General features: G+C 34.1%; 1 protein-coding gene across 3 annotated transcripts in view; it reads left to right on the top strand.

The window, feature by feature from the left end:
• Positions 1-23,879, top strand: part of PRKG1 (protein kinase, cGMP-dependent, type I) — a 1,208,869-nt gene that overhangs the window by 144,400 nt on the left and 1,040,590 nt on the right. For all 3 annotated transcript variants that reach the window (XM_004680887.2, XM_004680888.2, XM_012723496.1), the window contains exon 2: positions 11,667-11,833. In XM_004680887.2, coding sequence (XP_004680944.1) covers positions 11,667-11,833 — 167 coding nt within the window. The remainder of the gene's footprint in view (positions 1-11,666; positions 11,834-23,879) is intronic.

The following is a 23,879-nucleotide window of genomic DNA, read 5'->3' as shown; positions in this document are numbered from 1 at the left end:
TCTCTTTTTCTTTTGTCTCTCAATGATGGTTGTGACCTTAGTTCATAAAGGACGCAGTTTTAGGACAGACTTCTCAGATTTGTGTATAGCTTACTTCCATAAATATTATACCCATGTCAGTAGCAATTCTAAGTGGCTTTTTAAATCATCTTGTGGATAATTATGTTTGAATTTTAGACCTATTAATCTCCAGTGCTGGTATTTCCCTGGTCACTGGATTTGAACTAGAATTGTTGTGTTGGGAATATAATAAATATTAACTGTGTGTTATGCAAATGACAAACCCTTAAAGGACAATATGTTCAAGATGATGATGGACAGTGATTCAGGTTATTTACCTTGCTCCTTAACTTCCTTTTCTTATTCTGTTTTTTTTTTTCAGTGAAAATTTAAGGTAGTTAACCCATTAAACTACAAGGCATAGTCCATTATGCTAATGTATTTTGTTATATTTGTAAGTTAAGCGAATTAGATTTCTATTATAAAAATATGTCCAAGGAAATCATTTCAGGTTTAGAGTCTTGTATTCAGACTTCTCTGACACAGACCTATCTTACAGTATAATTGTTATGTCAGTATAATGATGATGTCTTGCAGTTGTTGGGATATTTTATTTTTATCCTAAGAGCATAATGAAAGCTCCCTTTTGATTTTAAACTCAAATGTAGGTATTGATCCAAACTGATACTAATTTCTTGTGCACTTTATTTCACCTGCATACTTATATATCTAGTCCATCTGAAGCAGTATTCTAGTAAGGGGAGGAGAGAAACAGAAAGGGCCAGTGTTGAACACAGGGGAGAGAATAGTTGTGAGCACACTGGAATGGAATCAAAATAAGTTGAATTCTGTTGCTGCATTCCAGAGCTCTTTCTGTATTAGAGGTTGGTTATCTTTCTGTAAAAATCAACAAACATGCTCAAAGTTCTGTAATGTAGAGAAAGGGAATCTTTCTGAATGAACTATCACAGGCTTTTTTTTTAAAGATTTATTTATTTATTTATTCATACAGAACTGGGATACAGAGATGTGGAGGGTGAGAGGATTCACCAGAGACAGAGCAGGGAGCAGAATAGGCTGACTGATGAAGTACACTGCTGAGGGGAGCAGTGGGTGGGTCAAGAGAGGTCTGTCACGCCATGTGGATCACCTCTGGTGTGGGGATCGAACTCATGCTGAAGTGGCTTTAACTGCTTAGTGCTGTGCTTTAGTCCACTGCACCACCAGGAGGGCCCCACAGGATTTGTCAGCTTTCCTGCCTGCCTATGTCTATGCAGGTGCCTCTCTTTTTCTTCCTCCCATTTCTAATATAACTGTCCTTTCAAAATGCAAGGAAAATATAAGTAAATAAATCATAGAATTGTTGTCCATGACCTCGGATTTCTGCTGACTTTGGTGCAGTGGATTTGTGAATTCTTTGCCTAAGTAAGTTTGAACATTAAAATGACTGAAGGCATGAGAGAAAGAGAGAGAGCTCACCAGAAAGGAATAAAAACCTTGAATGAGATAGAGTGAGACTGTGAAAGTGCATCTAATATGGGCAAGTGTGAAAAGTGTTTATTTTAGGCTGGTAGTCAGTACACCTGAGTTCAACTTTAATCTCTACCTACATCTTCGCAGGTATCTAACCTCTTGTGCCTACATTTCTTGTCTGTTCTATAGAGACATGCAACATCTGGTCTACTGCACAGATTTGTGGCAGTAATAAAATGAAATGTTAGAGGTGGAATTGTTTGAAAGCATGATATGCTCTCTGTAGATTAAAGGTCATATTATCCTTACACAGTGCTCTTACTTTTGCAGAATCAAAGACACCTTTTTTACAAAGTGAGAAGAATATTTGCTTTTGGATTCTGTAATTGGGAAAAGTTTTTCGAATTATCAATGCAGTTCAGTATTGAGGGCTGAAAAGTCAAAAAATTTAGCAGATTTTTCTCTAAGTCCTTACTCTCTGTGTCATGTACTTGGTGTGTGACACTGGATAGCTTATATAACTTTTCTTCGCCTCTGTTCCACCAGAACCCACCTAGTGAGTCATTGTGAGACTTAAATGAGGTGAGTCTTTTCATTACAGAACACAGAATAGCCACTTAATAAATATTTTTGGTAGTAGGATGATGACTCATGTTGTCATTTTTGGTTAATTTTTTTTCCTTTGATGAAGAAGCCGGGAAACCACAGAGCTTTTACATTTGGAAATATGGTTGTTTAATTTCTAAATTTTAGTTATTTTTTTAGATTTCTCAATATATTAGTTTTCTCATGTAGTTTTAAAGGGCCTAATATATAAAAAGCCTAATGCAAAATAAGCTGCTTGAAGAGCAAATTAATCTAAGATCCTCAAAATAAATGATCTGCCTTCTAAAACCTGCAGGTCTCTGTAACAGGGCTATATTTTGCCCTAGTTTTGTCATTTTCAGAGGAAATAATGAATCATCCAAGCTATCATTTTAGCCAATATAATGTGCACACATTTGGCGAGTGAAGGGTAGAGTTTGATGGAGAAATAGTCTTCTGCCACTGAATTCAAATGCTCATGGTAATTTAAAATGTAAGGTACTTCTTAATCCACTGTTTTGTCACTGGGCACTTAGGTTGCCTCTAGAACTTGGCTATTGTAACAAGAGCTTCAAAGAATATAGGAGTATACATATTCCTTTGTATTAGTGCTTTTGCATACAGAGAAGGTATGAATCTATCCCCTAATTCAACCACAGTCTTGTAAACCAATGTTACCTCAATAAAGAATAACTAAATGTGAGAAGATGCAAGGTATTTTTTTTTAAAGATTTATTTATTTATTCATGCAGAACTGGGGTACAGGTCAGAGATGTGGAGGGTGAAAGGATTCACCAGACACAGAGTGGGGAGCAGAACAGGCAGATGGACGAAGTACACTGCTGAGGGGAGCAGCAGGCGGGTGAGGTCTGCCACCATGTGCATCTCCTCCTGGGCAGGCGGGAATTGAAGTCATGAGGAAGTGGCTTTAGCTTCTTGATGCTCTGCTTTAACCCGCTGCACCACCAGGGAGGGCCAGTGTAAGGTATTTTATCTTACAAATTAAAACAGAAGCATGTAAACCTCAGAATTTTTTTTGAAATAATTTCTTTGATGATCAATTTTATAATCAAGCCATTGCAACAATTACATTAACAGTACATAACACATCAAGGTGAAAATGCAAGTTAGTGTGCTTCAAAGGACTAGGCAATGTGATGACATGAAATATGTGCTTGTAGGTGGTACCATCCTCAGTGGCAAGGAACTTAGTAAACATTCATAGTGTGATCTCCTCACCTTGTTAAAAACAAGTAAATTCTAAGAGACATCAGTTGTGTGTATGTTTGAAGGACAGCAAATTGCTTTAAAATGTTGAATTGCAATTGGGCATATAAATATATGTCAAATGTTTACTTCCCTATCCCTGTTTTGTAACATGGTGTATATATCTAAACTTCAGAAATTGAGCTTGTTCAGAATACATCTGGCCATGTAGTTATTATGCTCTGTGATGTAATGTGTGAACTTTATTATGCTTATGGAAAGCACTTTATGATACTTCTGTGAACTCCTGCAGTTCCTCTGTGAAATAAGAGAGCTGCTGATAGGGAAAGAGTTTGATTGGGGTTCTTTTGAAGACTACCCTATTTTAAATTAGTCACTAATAGGAAGCAAATGTAAAGTGTATCTCTTGAAGGCTGTTTAATTTGTACAGTTGGATGGGAAACTTTTAATATTAACTTTTGAAACTTGATGAATAGTTCATTAAAAAATAATGATTTTCTTTCCCTTTAATTACTATTCATCTGCCTAATCTATTAACATCTAAACAGTGATTTCAAACACTATTTTGGTATTGTTTGCAATTAATGAGAATAAGATTTAGAGTATTAGTTAAAAGTGAAAAGTGGTATTTTGGGCTAAAACTTTTTTTTTAATTATCTTTTTTGTCCAGTCATTTTTCTTTAAGAGTGAAAATATTAAATGTCATTTAAATATTTATCTGGCTTGAAATGATTGGGGGGAAAAAGGAAATGGCTACTGGAAAAAAATTGCAAAATGCATAATAGACAAATATACTACTGCTCACTTAAAAACAATTTTTTGTGTCTTTTGCCTCGTACTTCACAAGCTTAATGTATCAAATATTGATTACAGGTAGAAATGCTGCAGAGAGTTTTGATTTTTTTGTTATTGCTCTTGCTATAAGTTAGGAATAGCTACACCAGAGTGAGTAGTGGTTGACATATTGTCTGAAGCTTAATGAAAGTAGATATTTGGTTTTGAGGCGATGTCTAAATGGTCAAAGGCATTACAGAATTGAATTTTATCTTTATAAAAGGGGGATGAACTGATATCTCATAGGTGTAAGTCAGTTTACACCTATAGAGTTCATTCAGAAAAGCTGTTAGAGCAACAAGTAGGATCCACTGGGCAGAATCTTAACAGTTGGAGCAGTAATATAACTCCTCTGGAAGTTTTTCTTGATTATAGGAAATTAATTGAATACTTCACAGAAGATGGCGGAGTTATCCTAATTCTTCAGTGAGAAATTGTTAGAGAGCCTTGCAATGGCTTTATCCAAGCTACAACTTTCTGTGGCAATTCAGACTTATGAATTTCCAATTTCAGCAACATCCTATAGTGAAGTTGATCTTGAAGCTGCATTTGTTTCTTCTCTGGATATTTGAGCCTAAAATTGACATTTGTACGTCAAAGCAGTTTAGTGAGTTTTTTTTTTTTAAGGTTTATTTATTTGTGCATATAGAACTGGGGTACAGGCCAGAGACTCAGGGGTGGCAAAAGACTTCACCAGAGACAGAGTGGGGAGCAGAACAGGCAGATCGACGAAGTACACTGCTGAGGGGAGCAGCGGGCGGGTCAGGAGAGGTCTGCCTCGCCATGTGGTCACCTCCGGGACAGGCGGGAAACGAACTCATGCGGAAGTGGTTTCAGCTTCTTAGTGCAGTGCTTTAACCCGCTGCGCCACCAGGAAGGTCCTAGTGAGTTTTTTAAGCCAAAAAATTTATTTTTGTAAGTTTGACAGTAGATATACTTTTTCAGTTACTGTTGCAGATAATCATTCTTCATAATGATCATAATGACATAGTTCATAATGAACTACTATATTTTGAAGTACCTAGAGTTCTTTTTAAAATGAAGAGATATTAATTTTCCTATTTCTAAGCTGTTGTAGGCATATTACTATTGTTTGGTAGGTGGAGCGAGATCCACTAATCTAAAGAGAGTCTGTGAATGAAAAGTGAATACATTTCAGCCATCTGGAGAAATATTAACGGTGGCCATTAGACCTTATTTTCTCCTATATGTAAGTTATTTTAGAGTCAGTGGTTTGGAATTCAAATAAATGTAAGATTTATAATACTATAGTCCCTAAGAGTTTTAATTGTAAGAATTCCTCATTAACATGGTAAGTTTTGCTCATAGCATTCATTAATCCATAACATACATGACAGAAAACCTCCCTGAACTCAGTAATATTTTAAATAATGTACATTACTTACTCTTTATGTGTGATTACCTATAAGTCATTCCTTTCTTTACAGTCCTTCACTCTATTTCTACAGTTTAGTATAAAATAACTCTTGACCTCAGCCTTCAAGGCCTTGAAGACCTGTAGCCTGCCTTCCTTTCTTCCATCTTGCACTTACCTTTTTGCTCACATAGGCCTTCTTCTTTCTGATTCTGAAACAGATTAAAATCATTTCAGCCACTAGACCTTTATATTTGTTTTTCTTTTATCTAGGATGGTCTCTCAGTGATCCTGGTGTGGTTGAGTCCTACCTCAGTTCTCTAAACTGAGGAATTCAGTTCTCAGTTAGAGAAAACTTCCTCACCATCCAGTTTGAAACAGCTTTCCGCACTCTTTGTAACAATACTAGCATTGCATAGATATTGCTACCTTACTACGTCATAACCACATTGTGAGGTATCGTTTTTGTTATTGTTGTGACAACTGTGTATTAATAAAGAACAATGAATAAGTAATAGATGGTATAGGCTCCCTTATTAGAGAAGTAGTACTCCCTAGTCCCCTGGAATTGCCCATTTTTGCTGAAGGTTATATAGAAATTTGATAGTTGCTATTAAATATTCTTTGTATTTCTTTTTTCTTTTTTCATTTATGCATACAGGCCAGAGAGCAGGGGTGGCAAGAGGTTTCACCAGAGAGAGATTGGGGAGCAGACCAGGCAAATTGATCAAGTACACTGCTGAGGGGAGCTAGGAACAGGAGAGGTCTGCTGCACCATGTGGGTCACCTCCTGGAGAGGGATCGATCTTACACTAACGTGGCTGTGGCAGGCTTGCAATGCTGCACTCTAACCATTTGCGCCTCCAGGGAGGGCCCTATTCATTGTATTTCTTTAGGCACTTTCACTAAAATACGTTAGTGGAGAAGTGGACTTTTGACTTCATTTTCTTAAAATGGAAAGTTTGGAAGACATATTGCTAATTCTGTCATTGAATTATCTGGGGTCTCCCCAAACAGGGAAAAGGCACATTGGACCATGGTGGTGGACTGTGGGTGGCATCTCAGTGAGTATGGTTTGGTATCATATACCTGATTCATGTGATCCTGTAACTCTAAATAATAATAGTGTTGTAAATAATATTACCGCAAAATAAATAAATTTATAATAAATAAACAATATTTGGGGATATTATATCATCTAATGAAATTTCTAAGGAAGGAAAGACATATAGATTACAGCATTTATAAATTAAGAAATATTAAATTCTTAATGTTAGAAAAAGAATCTATATCTCGTGATGTACTAGAGGCAATTCAAACTGGTTTGTATAAGAATTGCTTACTGAATTTTCAGGAATCTTGCAAGCAGGTTGACTTTGAATTAGTAGCTAGAAATTGGCTATGATGGGAGTATTCATACCATGGAAATTGGCAAATGCTACAAATCACATTTTTTTTTTTAAAGATTTATTCATATAGAACTGGAGTACAGGCCAGAGATACAGAGGGTGAGAGGATTCACCAGAGACAGAGCTGGGAGCAGAACAGGCAGATCGAGGAGGTACACTGTTGAGGGGAGCAGCGGGCGGGTCAGGCGAGTCTGCCATGCCATGTGGCTCTCCTCTGGGGCAGGCGGGAATCAAACTCATGCGGAGGGGGCTTAAGTGCAGTGCTTTAACCCACTGTGCCACCAGGGAGGGACCAAACCACATTTTTTTTTAAATCCTGGAGAGTCAGTTTACCATCATAGCAGTATATACAGCCAAAAGTTTCAGAAGTTGACAATTTTTATGATGACAAATCAATAGGATTCATTTGAGATAACCGAGTTATTTTTGAAGCCACAGATTTAAGTGTTGGACAAAAAATTATTAATTAAAAATTTAAAAATTAATCACTTTATAATGCTTATAAAAGTGACTGTTGTGTGCAGAAGCAGACAGGAAAGATAAAAATCTAGATCTTTGTATTTGCTTCTTATAACTCCCATGTCAAGCTTCTGAACTCTGACAAAATGTTGTTAAACTATATACTCTTGGGCCCTCCTTAGTGGCACAACAGGTTAAAGCATAGCACTATCAAGCTACCACAGCCACTACAGCACAAGTTTGATCCCAGACCAGAGGGGTGACCCACATGGTATGGCAGACCTCTCTTTACCGGCCTGCTGCTCCCCTCAGCAGTGTACTTTGTCAGTCGGCCTGTTCCGTTCCCCACTCTGTCTCTGGTGAATCCTCTCACCCCTGCACCTCTGGTCTGTACCCCAGTTCTGTGTGCATAAATAAAAAATATAATATAGTATATATTATACTATATATATATACTATATATGTATATATATATATATATATATGTATATTCTTTTTAGAGCAGTTAATCACCTTCTGGAAGTTGATATAATAGCTTCCCCCAGCTCACATAATGATATATGAATCATATAAATAGCACCATATCTTAGTTATAAGAGAGTGCCATAAACTATTTCTTCAGGGCAAAAAACAGAAATTCAAGAAAAGTTATTTGAAAGTTTTGGTTGATTATAATTTTGGAGCAAGTAGAAATAATGAGAATTGACCTAAAGTTTTAGACCCTCAATGAAAAAAGATTTTAAAAAGTTCTGTGAAAAGGCAGAGCTTTAAGTATTACACAATGACAAGGATATCTTTGTGTTGCCCTACAGAAACACAAGATTTCTATCTTGCTGTGAAGGTAGAGTCTTATTTGTAGTATTTCAAAGATCAACATGGTTTTAGACAATACCTTTATGAAGGAATGCATGTTAACACATTTGTCTCATATCCATAAGACCACGATTGTTGTAAAGTGACACAACAGTTTATTTTTTTTTTTAAGCTTGACTTTTAAAACCCTTCATTTGAAATAAAACTGAAAGAGAGCATCCTGAAATCTCTCTCTTCCCTACCTCAAGATAAGTACTTGGAAAATTCCAAGGGATTTCGTTAGATTTCATTGTGCTATCTTCTCTGATGTTTTCACAAAACAGGTTTAATTGTATTGTTTATGAGAGGAGAGAAATTAACTCTCTTTTTCTAGTCATCTTTGGACTGAACTAATTATTTTCTTGGAAGAGGATTTATTTTTAATCTTACAGCATTTCCAGGACTTAGAAATTTTAATGGAGTACTATTAATGTTTCCCAAAGGATAAAAGACCATCTGTACCTAAACAAGTTAGGATATTGGGGTTGATAGCAGTCTTTAGAAAATGGAAATCCATTGTTTGATCTTATTCTTTGATCCAAAGAAGATAAAGGAATTTTTAGTATGAATTAAATAATATATTTGATTAAATTAATTTCCTGAAGATTGAAGTACTGATATCTGACTAAAATACTCATAGCACAATAGATCTCAGAAGGCACAAAGTGTTTGCTACTGGTACTGAGCTCAGAAAGATAAAGATAATTTAAGAAGGTGGTATCTTAAAAGTCATGGCTGGGACAAGTTTTTACTGATGTTTTATAAAGTTAGGAAAAATGATACTTAACCACTGGTCATCCATCTTCACTGAGTTCAATTCTTTCGTTAGGTGAAATGTGTCCATTTGGTCAAAATTGTAACTATTAGTATTAAACCACAACTTTTATGAAAGAGAACCTACTGAAAACGCAATATTCAATATATCAATAATAGTTAACTAGTATGAAATAGCTACTCATTATTCACATGAAGAATAGACTATTGTTTTAATTTGTTTCTCATAGCACAGGCAATTTTCAGAAACTACCTTTAAAATTAAAATTTTTTCAATAGAATAAGCAAGTCCATTCTAGAAAATTTTATAAGAAAAGTAGAATGATAAAAAGAGTAATACTGTTAGTGATCAAAGGCAACATATGTCAACATTATGTAAATCTCCCTTTAATAGTGTTTCATGCCTTCTAAGATTCCCCTCACTGCTAGGGAAAATTTCATTACTGCAACCATTTACAAAAGTAGCACTCTATTTTCATCAGTTTTCACATGTAATTATTATTAGTTTTTAAAAGATTTTAAAAATGTGCATTATTTTTTTAAAGATTTATTTATTTGCACATACAGAACTGGGGTACAGGCCAGAGGCCCAGGGGTGGCGAGAGGCTTCACCAGAGACAGAGTGGGGAGCAGAACAGGCAGATCTATTGAAATATACTGCTGAGGGGAACAGCAAGCAAGATTGGAGAGGTCTGTTGTGCCATGTTGATTAGCTCCCAGATTGAGGATCAAACTCTAGCTGCAGTGGTTGCTTAGAGCTTCATAGTGCTGAGACTTAACCCTTATGCCACCAGGGAGGTCTGGGTGATTACTTACTTACTTCTGTTGTTAAATTCACACATTTGAGATATCCTGCTCAAGATTTAATATGTGATAGGACAAGGGTAGAGTCCAGATATATCTAACTTCAAAATCTGTTTTCCTTACATTAATCATACACATACTTTATTATTCTAAAAACAATTCTGTTTTTGCTTCATTCACTTAAAAGTGGTACAAGAAGTTTCCCCATGCCAACAAAAGACTTCATAAAAATAATTTTTATTGCACAATGAGAGTCCATTATCAGACTGTTTTTCACATTGATGAATTGTCAGCTGTTTACATTTTTATGTCTTTTATCACTTAAAGCCAAATTGTTGCAAAACATAATGTGTGAAGGCGAATCCTGTCAGACAAAGGTCTAGATGAAAAGTCACTCAAAATGGAGAGAGCTAATGTTTTAGTCACTATACACTTTGCAAGTCATTTTCCTGTAAACCACTTGCTAAACAAATGTGGATGAAGACCAGCTTGTACACAATAAAATGCTTTTTTTCAATTGAGATTTTTAATATAAAACTTCAAATGTGTTGCTTCCTTTCTATGTCAGTAAGGTCTTTGCTGCCATCTTCTCCAGTTTCTAACATCTGTGACAGTGCTGATTGATTGTGCTTCTCCTGACAAAATATTTCTTGACTTTGCTTTTTGTATTCTTAGAGATTCATTTGGAATTTCTTATCCTGGTGAATGAAATTATCACCGTCTTTTTAAGTTCTGCAAAAATGTTCTGCTCACCACTACATCCAAATTATAGATTTTGTCAGTATCTTGTCAATATCTGTTTAATACTATGTGCAAATCATATTATATTTAAAATATCTTGTCTAATAGAGTTTCATCTTCATGTATACCTCAGTTTAAGCTTTAAAGAGCATTTAAGAAACACATTAAGCATGGATAAAGAACTACCACATTTTAAACAATTGTTTCAAACAGATAATTAGCAATTGAATTCTTATATATTTTTTATGCAGAATATTTCTTGAGCACCAATCTTATAACCCTCCTTGTGGTAGTGCTGGAAATTCAGTAGAGAAAAATTTCAGTTGATTTCTGTCCTAATGGAATGTAAAATCTAGAGGAAGTCATACACACACACACACACACACACACACACACACACATGTACAGACAAAAAAATAAATGCTCAAATTGTGTCTTACTTTAATTGTGTATAATACAATACATCCTGATATTCTTTAATAAAATATAATCCTGATATCGGTAGTATTTATTCTATTGAAGTTTTAGTTAAGGTGGCACAAGGGGTTAAGTCTCAGCACTATGAAGCTGTGGGCAGCCACTGCAACATGAATTTGATCCCCAGCCAGGGAGATGACTCTCAGGACCCAGCAGACCTCTCCTGTCTCGCCTGCTGCTCCCCTCAGCAGTGTATTTCAGTCAGTCTTCCTGTTCAGCTCCCCACTCTGTCTCTGGTGAATCCTCTCATCCTCCTACCCCGCACTTCCAGCCTACAGCTAACTCAACTTTATATGTCTAAATAAATAAACCCATAAAACAGTTTTAGCTATGTTGAAAATTTCAAATGAAAATGGTTATCTACTGGTTTCCACAGATTTCTTTATATGATTAAAAGACATACTGTAGCTAATAGAAATCTATAATTCTGTTTGTTAGTTGGTTACATATTCATCAGATCATACTGAAAGGGAAATTTCTCATTGTCTTTTTCTGCTTCCATAGAATTACTTTGTTGTCACAGTAATTCCTGAAAAATGGATTTCTACCAGGGAAATATATTTGTAGTGTGCCAGAACAGTGCATGGCACTACTAAACCATGCAAACTGAACACACTTGTCAGATGTGCCAGTAAAATCTCCTTCAATTTCTACAGGTCAAAGGATCTCATAAAGGAAGCCATCCTTGACAATGACTTTATGAAGAACTTGGAGCTATCTCAGATCCAGGAGATTGTGGATTGTATGTATCCAGTGGAGTATGGAAAAGACAGCTGCATCATCAAAGAAGGAGATGTGGGGTCACTGGTGTATGTCATGGAAGGTATGCTTTATAATCCTGATCCACTCTCATTCAAATATTCCCATTGTATCTTATCAGTCTCACGCAGAAGGCAAGATGTAATGTGTGGCAATGCCCTTTGTCCCCCTTTTTTATTTGAAAAACTATCAAAAGAAGTGGAACACTGCTTAGATATGGTGACTGTCTAACTTTTTGAAGTAACAATGTTTATAACATTACAATGAGACTCCTGTATATTTTCAGACTAGGATAAAGATAATACTGTTCAAGAGGGAATGCTATTTATTTAATATCCTAAGATACTAGATCATTGAGAAATCCATAAAGCTTTAATAGAAGGTAAAAAAATGTATTTCTGGTCTTATAAAGTATCTTTAGCTCTATCTTTAACTTTCAATATAGGACTAGATTTTCTGCAAAATAGAAAATGTCAATATTCTGTGTTTTTCTGATATAAGTGGGTTCTAGGAGTTGGATAGCATATTAGTTACCAAGCTGAGATTGCTTCATATCTTTTACAAACTAAAATATAAATTGCTTTGAAAATATGACTGAGGCATGCATTCTACATATGTTTTGTGCTAGGTAAATTTTCATAACATATATTTCTAACTTGGAATTTATAGTGACATCTTTTCTCGTTGTGAGAAGAAAGAAGCCCAAAATAATGAGTCAATCAGCTGAAAAGGAAGTGAATTCAGCATTGTCTGTAACATAAGATAGAGTTGGCATCCAAAACTCACAGTTGCTTTTATTGGCTGGTGATTAGTGATCTACCCAAAGTATTCATGGCCATGTCCATAACTGTCAAGTTTATAGGTCATTAAGAGAGAATGTCTTTGGAAAAGTCACTTAATGTCTAAATATCATCCAGTTTATAAAAATACTATTTTTTTCCTGAAAATAGTTATCAATGGGAGATGATTTTTCTCCCATGGAATTAAGCAATGTCCAGTCATTTTTGTTGTCACAGTTGGGGTAGGCATGGGGTGGCAAAGTTGCTGGTCTCTGGTGTACAAAATCCAGCACTGTTCTTAGCAGTGCGGGTGCCCAGAACAAAAAGTCATCTGACCCAAAATATCCTTAAGTTGATGTTGAAAAGCCCTGTTTTCTGCCTTCCTTATAGGATTGCTATGAAGTTAATTTGAGACAAAATATATGAATGTTTAACATTATAACAACGATCATTATTACTTCTTTTAAGTACCTGACAGATATATGCAAAATGTTATATCTGCATTTGCCAGCTTTTTATTTTTCTTTGTAGTCTTCTTGGGATATATTAGCCATTTGATTTTTAAATAGTAAACTCTGTCTTTTTTTTTTTTTTTTTGAGTCTTTAGCTTTATTTGTCAATGACATGAAGGTCTTTTCCAGGTCAAAGGGAATAACTGGGTGTTCTAATAAGAACAAAATACAATAGAAAGAACTCAGTATATACTTGGCAGAGAACAGTAAGAAAAAGAGATAAAATTATAGTTCAAGGGTCCATATGAGTAGAGAGTAGGAAGGATGGGAAAATTGGAGCTAGAGTCCAGTTAAGAATGTTAAGAATCATTATTGATAACCAACCTTAAAGCATTCTGAAATTATAATAGGTTAATGGCTCTGTTTAATTTTTTCAGATATCTTATTGTCCTTTGTATATTTAAGAACATCACTATTGCACAAAACAATACACTTTTACTTCAGCTGTTTTCAAATGCTAGTTACTCATACTCTATTCAGAAATATAAAAACCTGAAAATCAGTAGATTCAATTTTTCTTTATCTTCACTACCTCCTATGAAAATAGATTAACAGTCAGTCTTACAAATTTTTTCTAAATGAAAATGCCCAATGTATTATGTGTGCTTTTTAAATATGCTTTCTATATATAAAGTGTATTTAAATCACAAAACAAAGGTAAAGTCTGATACTTATTATCCCTTGTTTTTAACATGAGCAGACAGAGGAGTAATAAGTTTGAGTAATTTGTCCAGATCTCACAGTGGATTACATAGAATCAAGATTGGAACCAAACAATTTGGATTCAGAGCTCAAGCTTTTAAGTATGGGGTTATATATTCTGTATGTGTCAGAGAAACAGAGCTAAAAGGGTCGTGTGTGTGTGTTTTGAGAGACTTAAGAATTGGCTCATGCATTCTTGAGACAAGCAAGATCAAAGTGTACACAGAAAGACCAGTAAATCCAGGGAATTGTGGTGCTACTGTATTGAACTGTAGCACAAGTCAATGGGCAGGTTTCTGTCTTCCCCCAGAAAGTTCTTTTCTATTAGGCTTTCAATTGATTGGACAAACCTACTGACAAGCCTACTTTACTCTGAAAACACTGATTTAAATGTTAATCTCATCTGAAAATAATAACTTCGTAGGGATATCTGACATAATATTTGATCAAATATCTCAACAACATGACTTACAGTGTTGACATATAAAATTAAACATCTCAAGGATACTCCTTGTTAGCTTGGAACTGTACATATCGCCTTAAACTGTGCTTAATAAGAACAACGACAGGTCCACACTTGACACCTTACATTACATGGCAATTTTGTGTAGTGCTGAAAATACAGTAGCCCTTCCCCCTCGGAGGGATAAGAAGTTCTGAGGTTTTGTTCACTCTTCTCTTTGATTTCGCATAGCTTAAACACTGTGATGTAAACTTAACAATATTAAAAATTCTGTGCTCTAAAGTCAACACTTTCTACGTTAAATAATAAGGGACTATGTGAGGGAAGAAAGAATATAGAAAATTTTATGAGTACACACACACATCTACATACACATATTTATAACAAAAGGAACAAGTAGCCATGGCGGTTTCCCAGGTAAAGGAAAATACACTAATTTCCCCCTCTTCTTCAAGCTAACCTTAAATATTTTTATTTTCTTTTTACTGCTATATTGACTGAATAGCAAATTGTTTCATTATCTTTTATTAACAAGGTTCTAAATAGTATATTCATATTCAGAGTCACAAATCTTGCAGTGATGTTGTTGATTCCCTTAATTAAATTCACTAAAATAACCCTAATTTATGAACTGATGCCAGTCTGTCCCCAACATGTAATTCTAACCAGTTCATTGAAATGTTGACTGATCTTACTCTAATATCCTTATGTCAAAATCATTTAAAATTTAAAAAAACTTGTCATTTAAGTTTTTATAAGTTTTAACTGAGGAAATGATTCATTGTTTAATTAGTTTGTTATCAATACATACAATCTCAAAACTTAGATAGCAATGTTCTTGATATACATGGATTCTGTTTTCATTTGGGAGCATTAATATTTATAAAGAGTGTATTGTAGAAACAATGGATGGATGTGTTACAGAGGATCATTCACAAGCTTGCTTATTTTCAAGACACTCAGGAAAACACCCAGATTGTTTATGTGGAAAATGATTCCAATTTTTTCTCTCTCTTCAATTAAATGAAGTTTTCTTTGTAAAGTGGTTATTTAATATGTGCATTAAATGATTTTTGTTTCAGCCTGGGCAGTATCCCAAGCATTATTGCATACCTAAATGCCAAAGTTTCTCATCATTTTAGCAAAAGAGAATAATCATATGCTAAGTTTTTCCTAGTTAAGATGACTGTGGAAAAATCACTCTAGGATAGTATAATTGTATTATCCTATATTTTCAAGCGAAATGAGTTGTGTGACTTTCAGATGCTTATAATCACTGGCTAGTTGAAGTTTCAGTTTCAAGTTTTGATTAAAATTGTTTGGAATTATTCTTGAAGCAGCAGTGTAGAAAGATTAGACCCCAGACTTATTTTGTAATATATACATTACTCATACATAGTGCTCAAAATGTGTTATTTTCTTAAACATATATTGGCCTTAATTATGATATAATAATGCCTGTAAACTCTTGCCCTCCCCCCCCTTTTTAAATAAAAAAAAATCCTGGTTTAGTGACTTAAAATTAATGATGTGAATAAAAAATTTTCTTTAGGAATGTAATCTGATGTTTTCATATTGAAAATACCCAATCTGTGTGAATTAAAGTGGGTAATTTGCCTAAGAGACACTGGTTTTAATAATCTGTGATCTTTCTTTGCAAAAGCAGATAGATTACATTTTATGTTTAAAGCATTACAAATGTCTACTTAATGCTCTTTGACATTTCATTTAAGTTGGAGTTTTTAGTGAAACCGTCAATTTTTTTCTTGTAGTGTTTGTTAATGACGGTAGCTATTATTGAGTACTTATATATGCCAGGTACTGTTTAATCATTTCATAGATATTACATTTTGATCTTCATGGCGACTTTGAGGAATTCGGATGTTATTATCCACAAATTATTAAATCTTGACCACCAGGTTCTACAGTTCCCACACCTAATAAATGGGCAAGGTCAACTTTCAGTGTTTCTATTTAAGTACTATTGCAACACAGTTGTGTGAATTCAGGCTGAGGGACCCATAACAGATGCACAGCATTAAAAAAAGGATTTAAAAAGTGCTTTATTTGCAAGGAAAAAGAAAATTACAATGACAGTATTTCAAATAGATGACAATCCAGGATATCTCTTATTAATATCTATTAGGCCTATGCATGTTTTGAATTTCAAATTGCATACTGACCTGGATAGATCTTTCAGCACCTATTCCTCTCCTTTCTGGATTTCCTTTCACATTATTAAAAGCATGGCTACAGTGCTTTTAATCTAGGTCTACCTCTCTGTGTTTATTGTTTAGGACACAACTCTGCTATGTATCTTGAAGGCCCTATGTTTTTATGTCTTTAGTCAATAGCATTAGATTTTTTTTTTTTTAAAGATTTATTTATTTGTACATGCAGAACTGGGGTACAGGCCAGAGGCTCAGGGGCGGTGAGAGGCTTCACCAGAGGCAGAGTTGGGAGCAGAACAGGCAGATCAACGAAGTACACTGCTGAGGGGAGCAGCGGGCGGGTCAGGAGAGGTCTGCCACGCCATGTGGTCACCTCCGGGGCAGGCGGGAATCGAACTCATGCGGAAGCAGCTTTAGATTCTCAGTGCTGTGCTTTAACCGGCTGCGCCACCAGGGAGGTCCCAGCATTAGATTTTTTTATATCATGGTATTTATTCTTCATGAAGGAATGTTTCATTCACTCATTCATTCATTCATTCATTCATTCACTCATGACATAAATGATTCTTATAATAAAATTTTGTACACTAGCTCTAAGTGATCTGTGAATATTCACATCAGCGCTCAAGGAATAAACCTTAAGCTTCTGTTAGTTTTCTTTTTAAGCTCCGAAGACTAGTCAGCTGCTTGCTTTTCCAGTGATATACCAGTAGTTGTGAAGCAACATTTTGGTTGATAACAGGTTTGCATTTATAATGGTGTCCAGTACTATTTATAACTCAGTGTAGATTTGAATCTAGTCACGCACTGTTGATAGTAAACTCTTACAACTTTGTAGTGCAAGTCCTATTCCCACTGTCCTCTGAAGTATTTTTAGTGTCTAGATCATTAAGTAGCATACTAAAGGCTAACATTCCAAGAGGGATTTTTATATAAAATTTAACATTAGTGATGAGCCTCACACCATCATTTGGCATTCAAAACATTGCCTGAGAGGATGAGGGAACTGAATGTATTTTCATGTGAATTAACACTTTGAGTAAGTTTTAGCATAAGAAACAAATCTTTGTATTTTCTAAATACAAAGGTGCTGCTTTGGGCCTCAAAGCTTTTTGTCTTCTTCCAAAGGCTATCTTTGGGACAGTAAAACGCTAATGCATTTAGTTTTTTTTTTTCAGTTCCTTTACAGGGCCAAGCTTATCATGTTGATAAAGAACAAGTTTCAGCACTGCTTATATATAAAAAACCAACCGTCTATTTCCAAAAAGATGTAAACAAATGTTTACATATATATTTCATTTATGGAGTCAATGGCAAACTGAGACCAGAAATATTTAGCTGGCATGTAGGGTGCCATGTTTATTATGGAATGGCAAGCTTCAGAAAAGTCATTAGTACATTTGAGCAGGGCCAGGAAGCATAGTGTGTGTGTGTGTATGTGTATATATATATTTCTTATGAATATTCATGAAACATTGTTTCATCAATAGATGAAAGATTTGGAGCAAAGGATCACTGTTTTTCAATACTGAAAATACTGTCACATGAAAAGGGATCAAAACATGCCAGTTATGGGGAAGTAGATTTCAGATTCAATATTGTGCTAGTTAACATGTTCCAAAAGTGAAATGAACAGTTGGATGAGATGGGAAGAAACCCAGCTCAGGGGGTATTCTAAGTAACTAAATAGCCCTTTTGGAAAAATTTTGTGTAGGTAGAGGAGAAATTCACTGTGACCGAATCACACACATCCTGGACCCTTCTTCAGAGTTCAAATTTGAATTTATGCGGCTGTGAATGAATATTTTACAAATTAGCTTTTAAGAACCCAGTTCCCCAGTGGTTTCCTCTCAAAAACCCATCTCCCTGTGCAACATGCCTGTTAACTTTTGAATGTTTTCAAAGTTTGTATTATGTATATCTAATAATGCTACATGCATTTATCTAATTATATTTTGGTATCAACATTATGTTCTGCTGTATGACAACTGTTTATCCTTTCTGCTACTTGGATTGTTTCCAATTATTTTGCTCCTGATAACTGAGGCTAAATATCTCTTCCGTGCTTGTGAACTGCTAGTATTGCCTCTGTGAGGTGTCTATGGTTGTCTTCTGCCCATAATTTATAGCTTACCTCTTGTCAATTACATGCACTGCAAATATAACCTCCCGCCTGTAGCTTGTATGGTTATTCACTTGTGGTATCTTCTGATGAACAAAAGTTTATCAGAACTCAGTAAAGTGTAATTTGTTAATCTTATTTTTGGTTTGTGCTTTTGTGTCTTTATGAGGTATCCTGGTAGATAGGATTTTCATACTCACACATACATGCAAGTGTTTAGGTATGTGCATAGCGAGTTGTGTGAGGCAATACCTGTCAGGGATGATCTCCATATTTATCATTTAAGGAAGAGTTGTCCCTTTCAAAGCTGGAAGCTGAAAAAGTAGAGCATTTTTATTTTATGCCCCCTTTCCTAAGATATTTTAAAATAATTTTTGCAAATTTTCATTGGGGGATAGTAAATATGTTTCAAATATGTTTGATGATAGCAATTTCCATGAGGATAGCTTTGTATTTGTAAATAATCACATCTTTTAGTGAAAACTTTGATGAATAAGGATAATTAACCTCAAAATAAAATGTAAAACATTATTTTGTGTGTAATATATAAGGATGTAATATATAAGGATGTGTGTATATGTACCATTAGGAATTGATAACATTTGCTATGCATCTCAAGAAAAATTAATAAGATATTGTGATTAAGAGTATCATTATTGAAAGATAGACATTTTGAAGAGTAGTATTCTTAGTACTCATTTAGCTAATTATGTTCTTGTGTGTTCATTTACAATATGACCTTATCACATTGTATTCCCACGAATGCATAGTTCTCTGTTTTCTTCTAAAAATTTAATGGCAACTTTAAGTTATTGAATTTATTACACTAAAAGGGAATCATATGCTTTTTCTTACTTTTAAATACTCCCAAAGTTAAGGAAAATTGAAAATTGTTATGTTTATTTTTGTGAGAGGGAAAAGGTTAGAAACCATCTATTTTTTTCAAAAATTGAAACTCAAATTAATAACCTGGTTATGAATTATGCTAAAAGTTATCTTACCATTAATACATTGAAATTATTTCTATGATGAATCATTTTGGTACAATGATTACCTTTCCATTCTACAAGTTGAAGAGAATGCCACATTTGATAGTTTAAAAATATATTTTTGCAGAAAATTAAAAACAAAACTGCACAGTTGAAGAAATAAGATGTGTATCATTAACTTCTTGGCAATGGTGTATTATCATCCTGAAGTCTTGTTAATAGATGAAATTTACTTTGACCATCATTACTTGGAACTGTTAGTAGTTTGCATATCTAACATTAAACAGGACTCTAAAAACACATAGATGTGATATATCTCATGAGGTGTGAACCTATACCTCTGAATCATATACAGTGTTACAAACCAATGTTACTGTAATTGACAAAAGTTAAAAACTAATAACATAAAAATGACTTATATGTCTTTAAGGACAGTATCAAGATTTCCTAATGATTTTGTGTGTGGAGGGGTGCTAGATAGAATAATGCTTTTCATATCCACCCTCCTAATGAAAAATCCTTGAATGGTTGGTGATCACTTGATACACTCTCCAGAGGCAGGGCAGAAAGGAGCTGCTTCCCAGCACAGTGAAACCCGGTGGTGCTACTACCATGGCAACAGCCCACCCCACCCCCACACCAGAGAACATCTGAATTGGTCTCTGAAGTCCTTATTGGAATTCCCCTGACTTTGCAAAGCAGCCTGTAATTGCAAATACTTTATCTGAATTTAACTACTGTGGCTTTGGAAAGCTGCAATCTGAGTCTGACTTTAATTTTTATATTTAGGGCCTTCTATAAACTCCTTTCTGGTAAAAATGAAAATATTTCTGTACTAAATCTGCTTAAGTAGTGCAGTGAGACTTAGAGTCATGATAGATGACTTAACATGGTATTAAAATCAATTTCTGAGTGTTCACATTTCATGCATATTTAAAATATCAAGAAATTTTTATTGGGTAGATTTAAATTAATGATTTATTTAATTCATCTTTTTTTTCCGCCTGATTTACCCAAATTTACTAACGAGGATTGTTTCCTGTACATCACAAAAACACCTGTTTTTCATAGGGATATATGGAAGCAAATGCTTTCAAAGACAAACAGAATATTTACTTTCTACTTATTATTTGCTACCTTATGTAGCTTGTAAGGATAGATAAGATTTACTATATACTTCTCATGAGCAAGGCCAAATTTCTCTTCATATTTATCAGTAGCAAAGCCATACTAGAAGAACAATCTGATATAGGAGGCCAAACCTTACTAAAAATGGTTTCCCCATTTTACAAATATGTGATGATGTTATTAACAGAGGAAAACTACAACTTTCCACAGTGACAATTAATAATGTGTTCAAGATCCCCCAAAATTAGCATGTCTCTTAAAAGATCACTAACTTCCTGCTACTAAAAATAAAGGAGTGGACACTTGTTTTCCAGAGTTTAATTAATAGCCTATTGTAATAGTGTTGAATAAAAGACATTCACATAAAGATTTTATTTTTTATTTTTATGGCTAGAAGAACATAATTTAAGGTTATATTTTATATTTGACTCATACTTTACAGAGCTTCTCTTTATATTACTCTTCCATTATATTGCATTTTATATTATTTTAGAACATGTAATATTTTCAGTAATACTCTTAATAGGTATTCATGGTATCCCTAATGGTTCATTAAGTGATGGTACACGTGCTTCAAATTTAAATCATTTTTAGAAATCCATTTGGTCTAATAATTGTCATGCAAATTTTTTTATTGATGCAGTTTGGATTTTTTAACAGATTTCATATAAGTTGATATTCAGAACTATTTAAAAATTCTCCATGAAAAAGAAAAGCTATAAAATTTCCTATCCATGACATCCTAACTAGATTCTTGAAGCAACAATTCTCAAAGAATGATCTTGGAGCCCTTCCAGGGGCTCTTTAAGATAAGATATACTTTCATGATAATATGAAACTATTGCCTTTTGCTGTGTCCTCTTCTCATGAGTGTAAAATGGAGTTTTCTAGAAAACTCCACATGAAATGTGGCATAGCATCAGGCTATAAACAGAAGTGGAGAATATGGCTATCTTCTCTGGAGCCAGACATCAGTTAGATTTCCAAAGAGTAGAAAACAATGGTATGTTTCTTATTAATGTTTTGTTAATACAAGTTATTATATATCTTAACATGTAGAATTTTAATATTCTATTCAAATAGATGGCTTTTAAATTTTCTCAGCTTTACAGCTGCTGTCACAAACAGTAATAGATGTAGTCATATTAACCAAAGCTTTTTGAGTTTCTCAGTAATTTTGATAGTTTAAAGAGGTTCTGAGACTAAAACATTTGCAAGCCACTGCCTTAAGCCATGTGACCTGAATACAAATATGAACAACTGACCAACTGGAGTTTTGTTTCACAAAGTAAACGGGATTAATTAAGATTCAGAATGTCAGGTCTACTCCCCCTACCCAAAAAGCAGCACATAAAGTCTTTATGAATTAGACACAAAAATTAAAAATTTCTGTAAAGACTGACATTAAAATTTACAGCAAATAGCTAATATGAATAATCAATGGGCTTGGAAATTCTATTGAAACATTTATTATTCTGTTAATTACTTTCCATTTTACTGTAGGAAAGGTATGTCTTATGCATTTTGTGGCTCCTGTTTGCATACTTCCTAATTTAAATGGAATGGAATTGTGTTTTCCAGTGATTATCCTAAATTAATATAGTGGATGCTGGGTTATTATTTTTTTATATAATTAGACTTTAGTCATAATTCTAAAGAAATAAAGGAATCAACTAGTTTTTAAATCTAGTTAGGTTTTTGGAGAGAAGGAATTGCTTTTTTACTGTGCTTATTTCTCACTTAAAAATATCCTAGAGAATGAAACATTTTATATTTTGAAAGCTCAGTGTAATTTATCTAATGCCATAAACACCTTCAAATTAAATTAGAGAATACATTATTTTACATATTACCAGTGTAGCATTCTCAGAGCATATATAAATCTAAATTGTCAGCTATTGACTGGATTTCTTTTAAAATTCTCATTGCTTACTAAATATCTGAAATCTACATATTTCGCTTGTTATGCATTATGCAAAGAGCTTTTTCATTTGCTGGTGTATTTGCTTTTTTAATGCTATTAAGCATTTTCTTAGTATATGTAAAAAAATGCTGTTTTCATTTATTGTTCTTTGAAAGCTACCTTTCTTCTTTATTCTCCCAAAGACAGCTCTTATGAGATAAGTAACATTGGAAAATAAAAGGTTTCCTCCAACTGTGAATACATATGACATTACTTGATAATGAGAAATTAATTTTAGGCTTTTAAATACAAGTTATAGTTCAGTATTTTCTTCAGCAGTGCATTTTGTTACTTGATTTCACAAAACAGACTTTTTTTGTACATTATTAGACTATTAAACTTGGTAGCTGTCACTTGTTACTGTGTGCTTTATAATCTAAGTTTTAATTATATGGTCGTAGTTGTTAAGACATGATTGTTTGCAGCAACATAGATGGAGCTGGAAGGGATCATGTTTAGTGAAATAATCCAGAAAGAAAAAAGAAAAGTACCAGGTGGTTTCACTCATAGCAGGAGTGTAAGGGATCATTAATAAAAAAAAAAGTAAGAGATAACTGTGTTGATCTAAACTTTGCCTCAAGGAAAGCAAATTTGAAAAATATGGTGTGAACATGTCTAGCTTTCCTTGTTTTCCTAAAATGAAGCTGTTTAATTAACTTTCACTCTATAAAATAAATCTATTTTTGATTCATCATACCAAATATATTCTTTTCTAAAAACACCCAGCCATATCACAAATTTATAAGATTCAAAAAAAATCTTCAAAAGGGATCAAATCTTTCATGACTCTTGATAAAAAAAAGAGCTGTTTAGGCAAGCTGCAAGTAATAAAATTTTTGAGAAAATAGAATTTCATAAAATCTGGCATTATTGAGAATATTTTCTCTTAAACTATTGAAACCTAAAACTCTCTTTGTAAATTAATTTTTTTTTATTGTTCAAAGTGGAGAAGTGGTATCATCTTTAGTTCAATCATGCTTGTTTCTAAGACTAAGGGAGAAAAAGGAATCTTTCAGGCGTGTTTGGTTTAAGGATACCCTAATATATAGTATCCAAGACATACCTTGGGCCAGCTACTTCACCTTGATTGACCTATATTTTATTTTGTCTAAAATATGCATCAATAATACTTTGGTCAGAAGTATATATAGTGAGGAATTCACACAATTATGAATGTGGAACATTCATAATGCAGGACATTGTAAATGCTTTTAAAATACATACTAATTCTTCTTAGCATAAAAGTTCAAGTAGGGGCCCTCCCTGGTGGCGCAGCCAGTT

The sequence above is a fragment of the Condylura cristata genome, unplaced genomic scaffold (genome assembly GCF_000260355.1).
Source record: "Condylura cristata isolate star-nosed mole 26May11 unplaced genomic scaffold, ConCri1.0 scaffold00011, whole genome shotgun sequence".
In the NCBI taxonomy this organism is placed as follows: Eukaryota; Metazoa; Chordata; class Mammalia; order Eulipotyphla; family Talpidae; genus Condylura; species Condylura cristata.
Note: the sequence above shows the minus strand (reverse complement) of the source record. Positions and strands in the feature narration are given on the sequence as shown.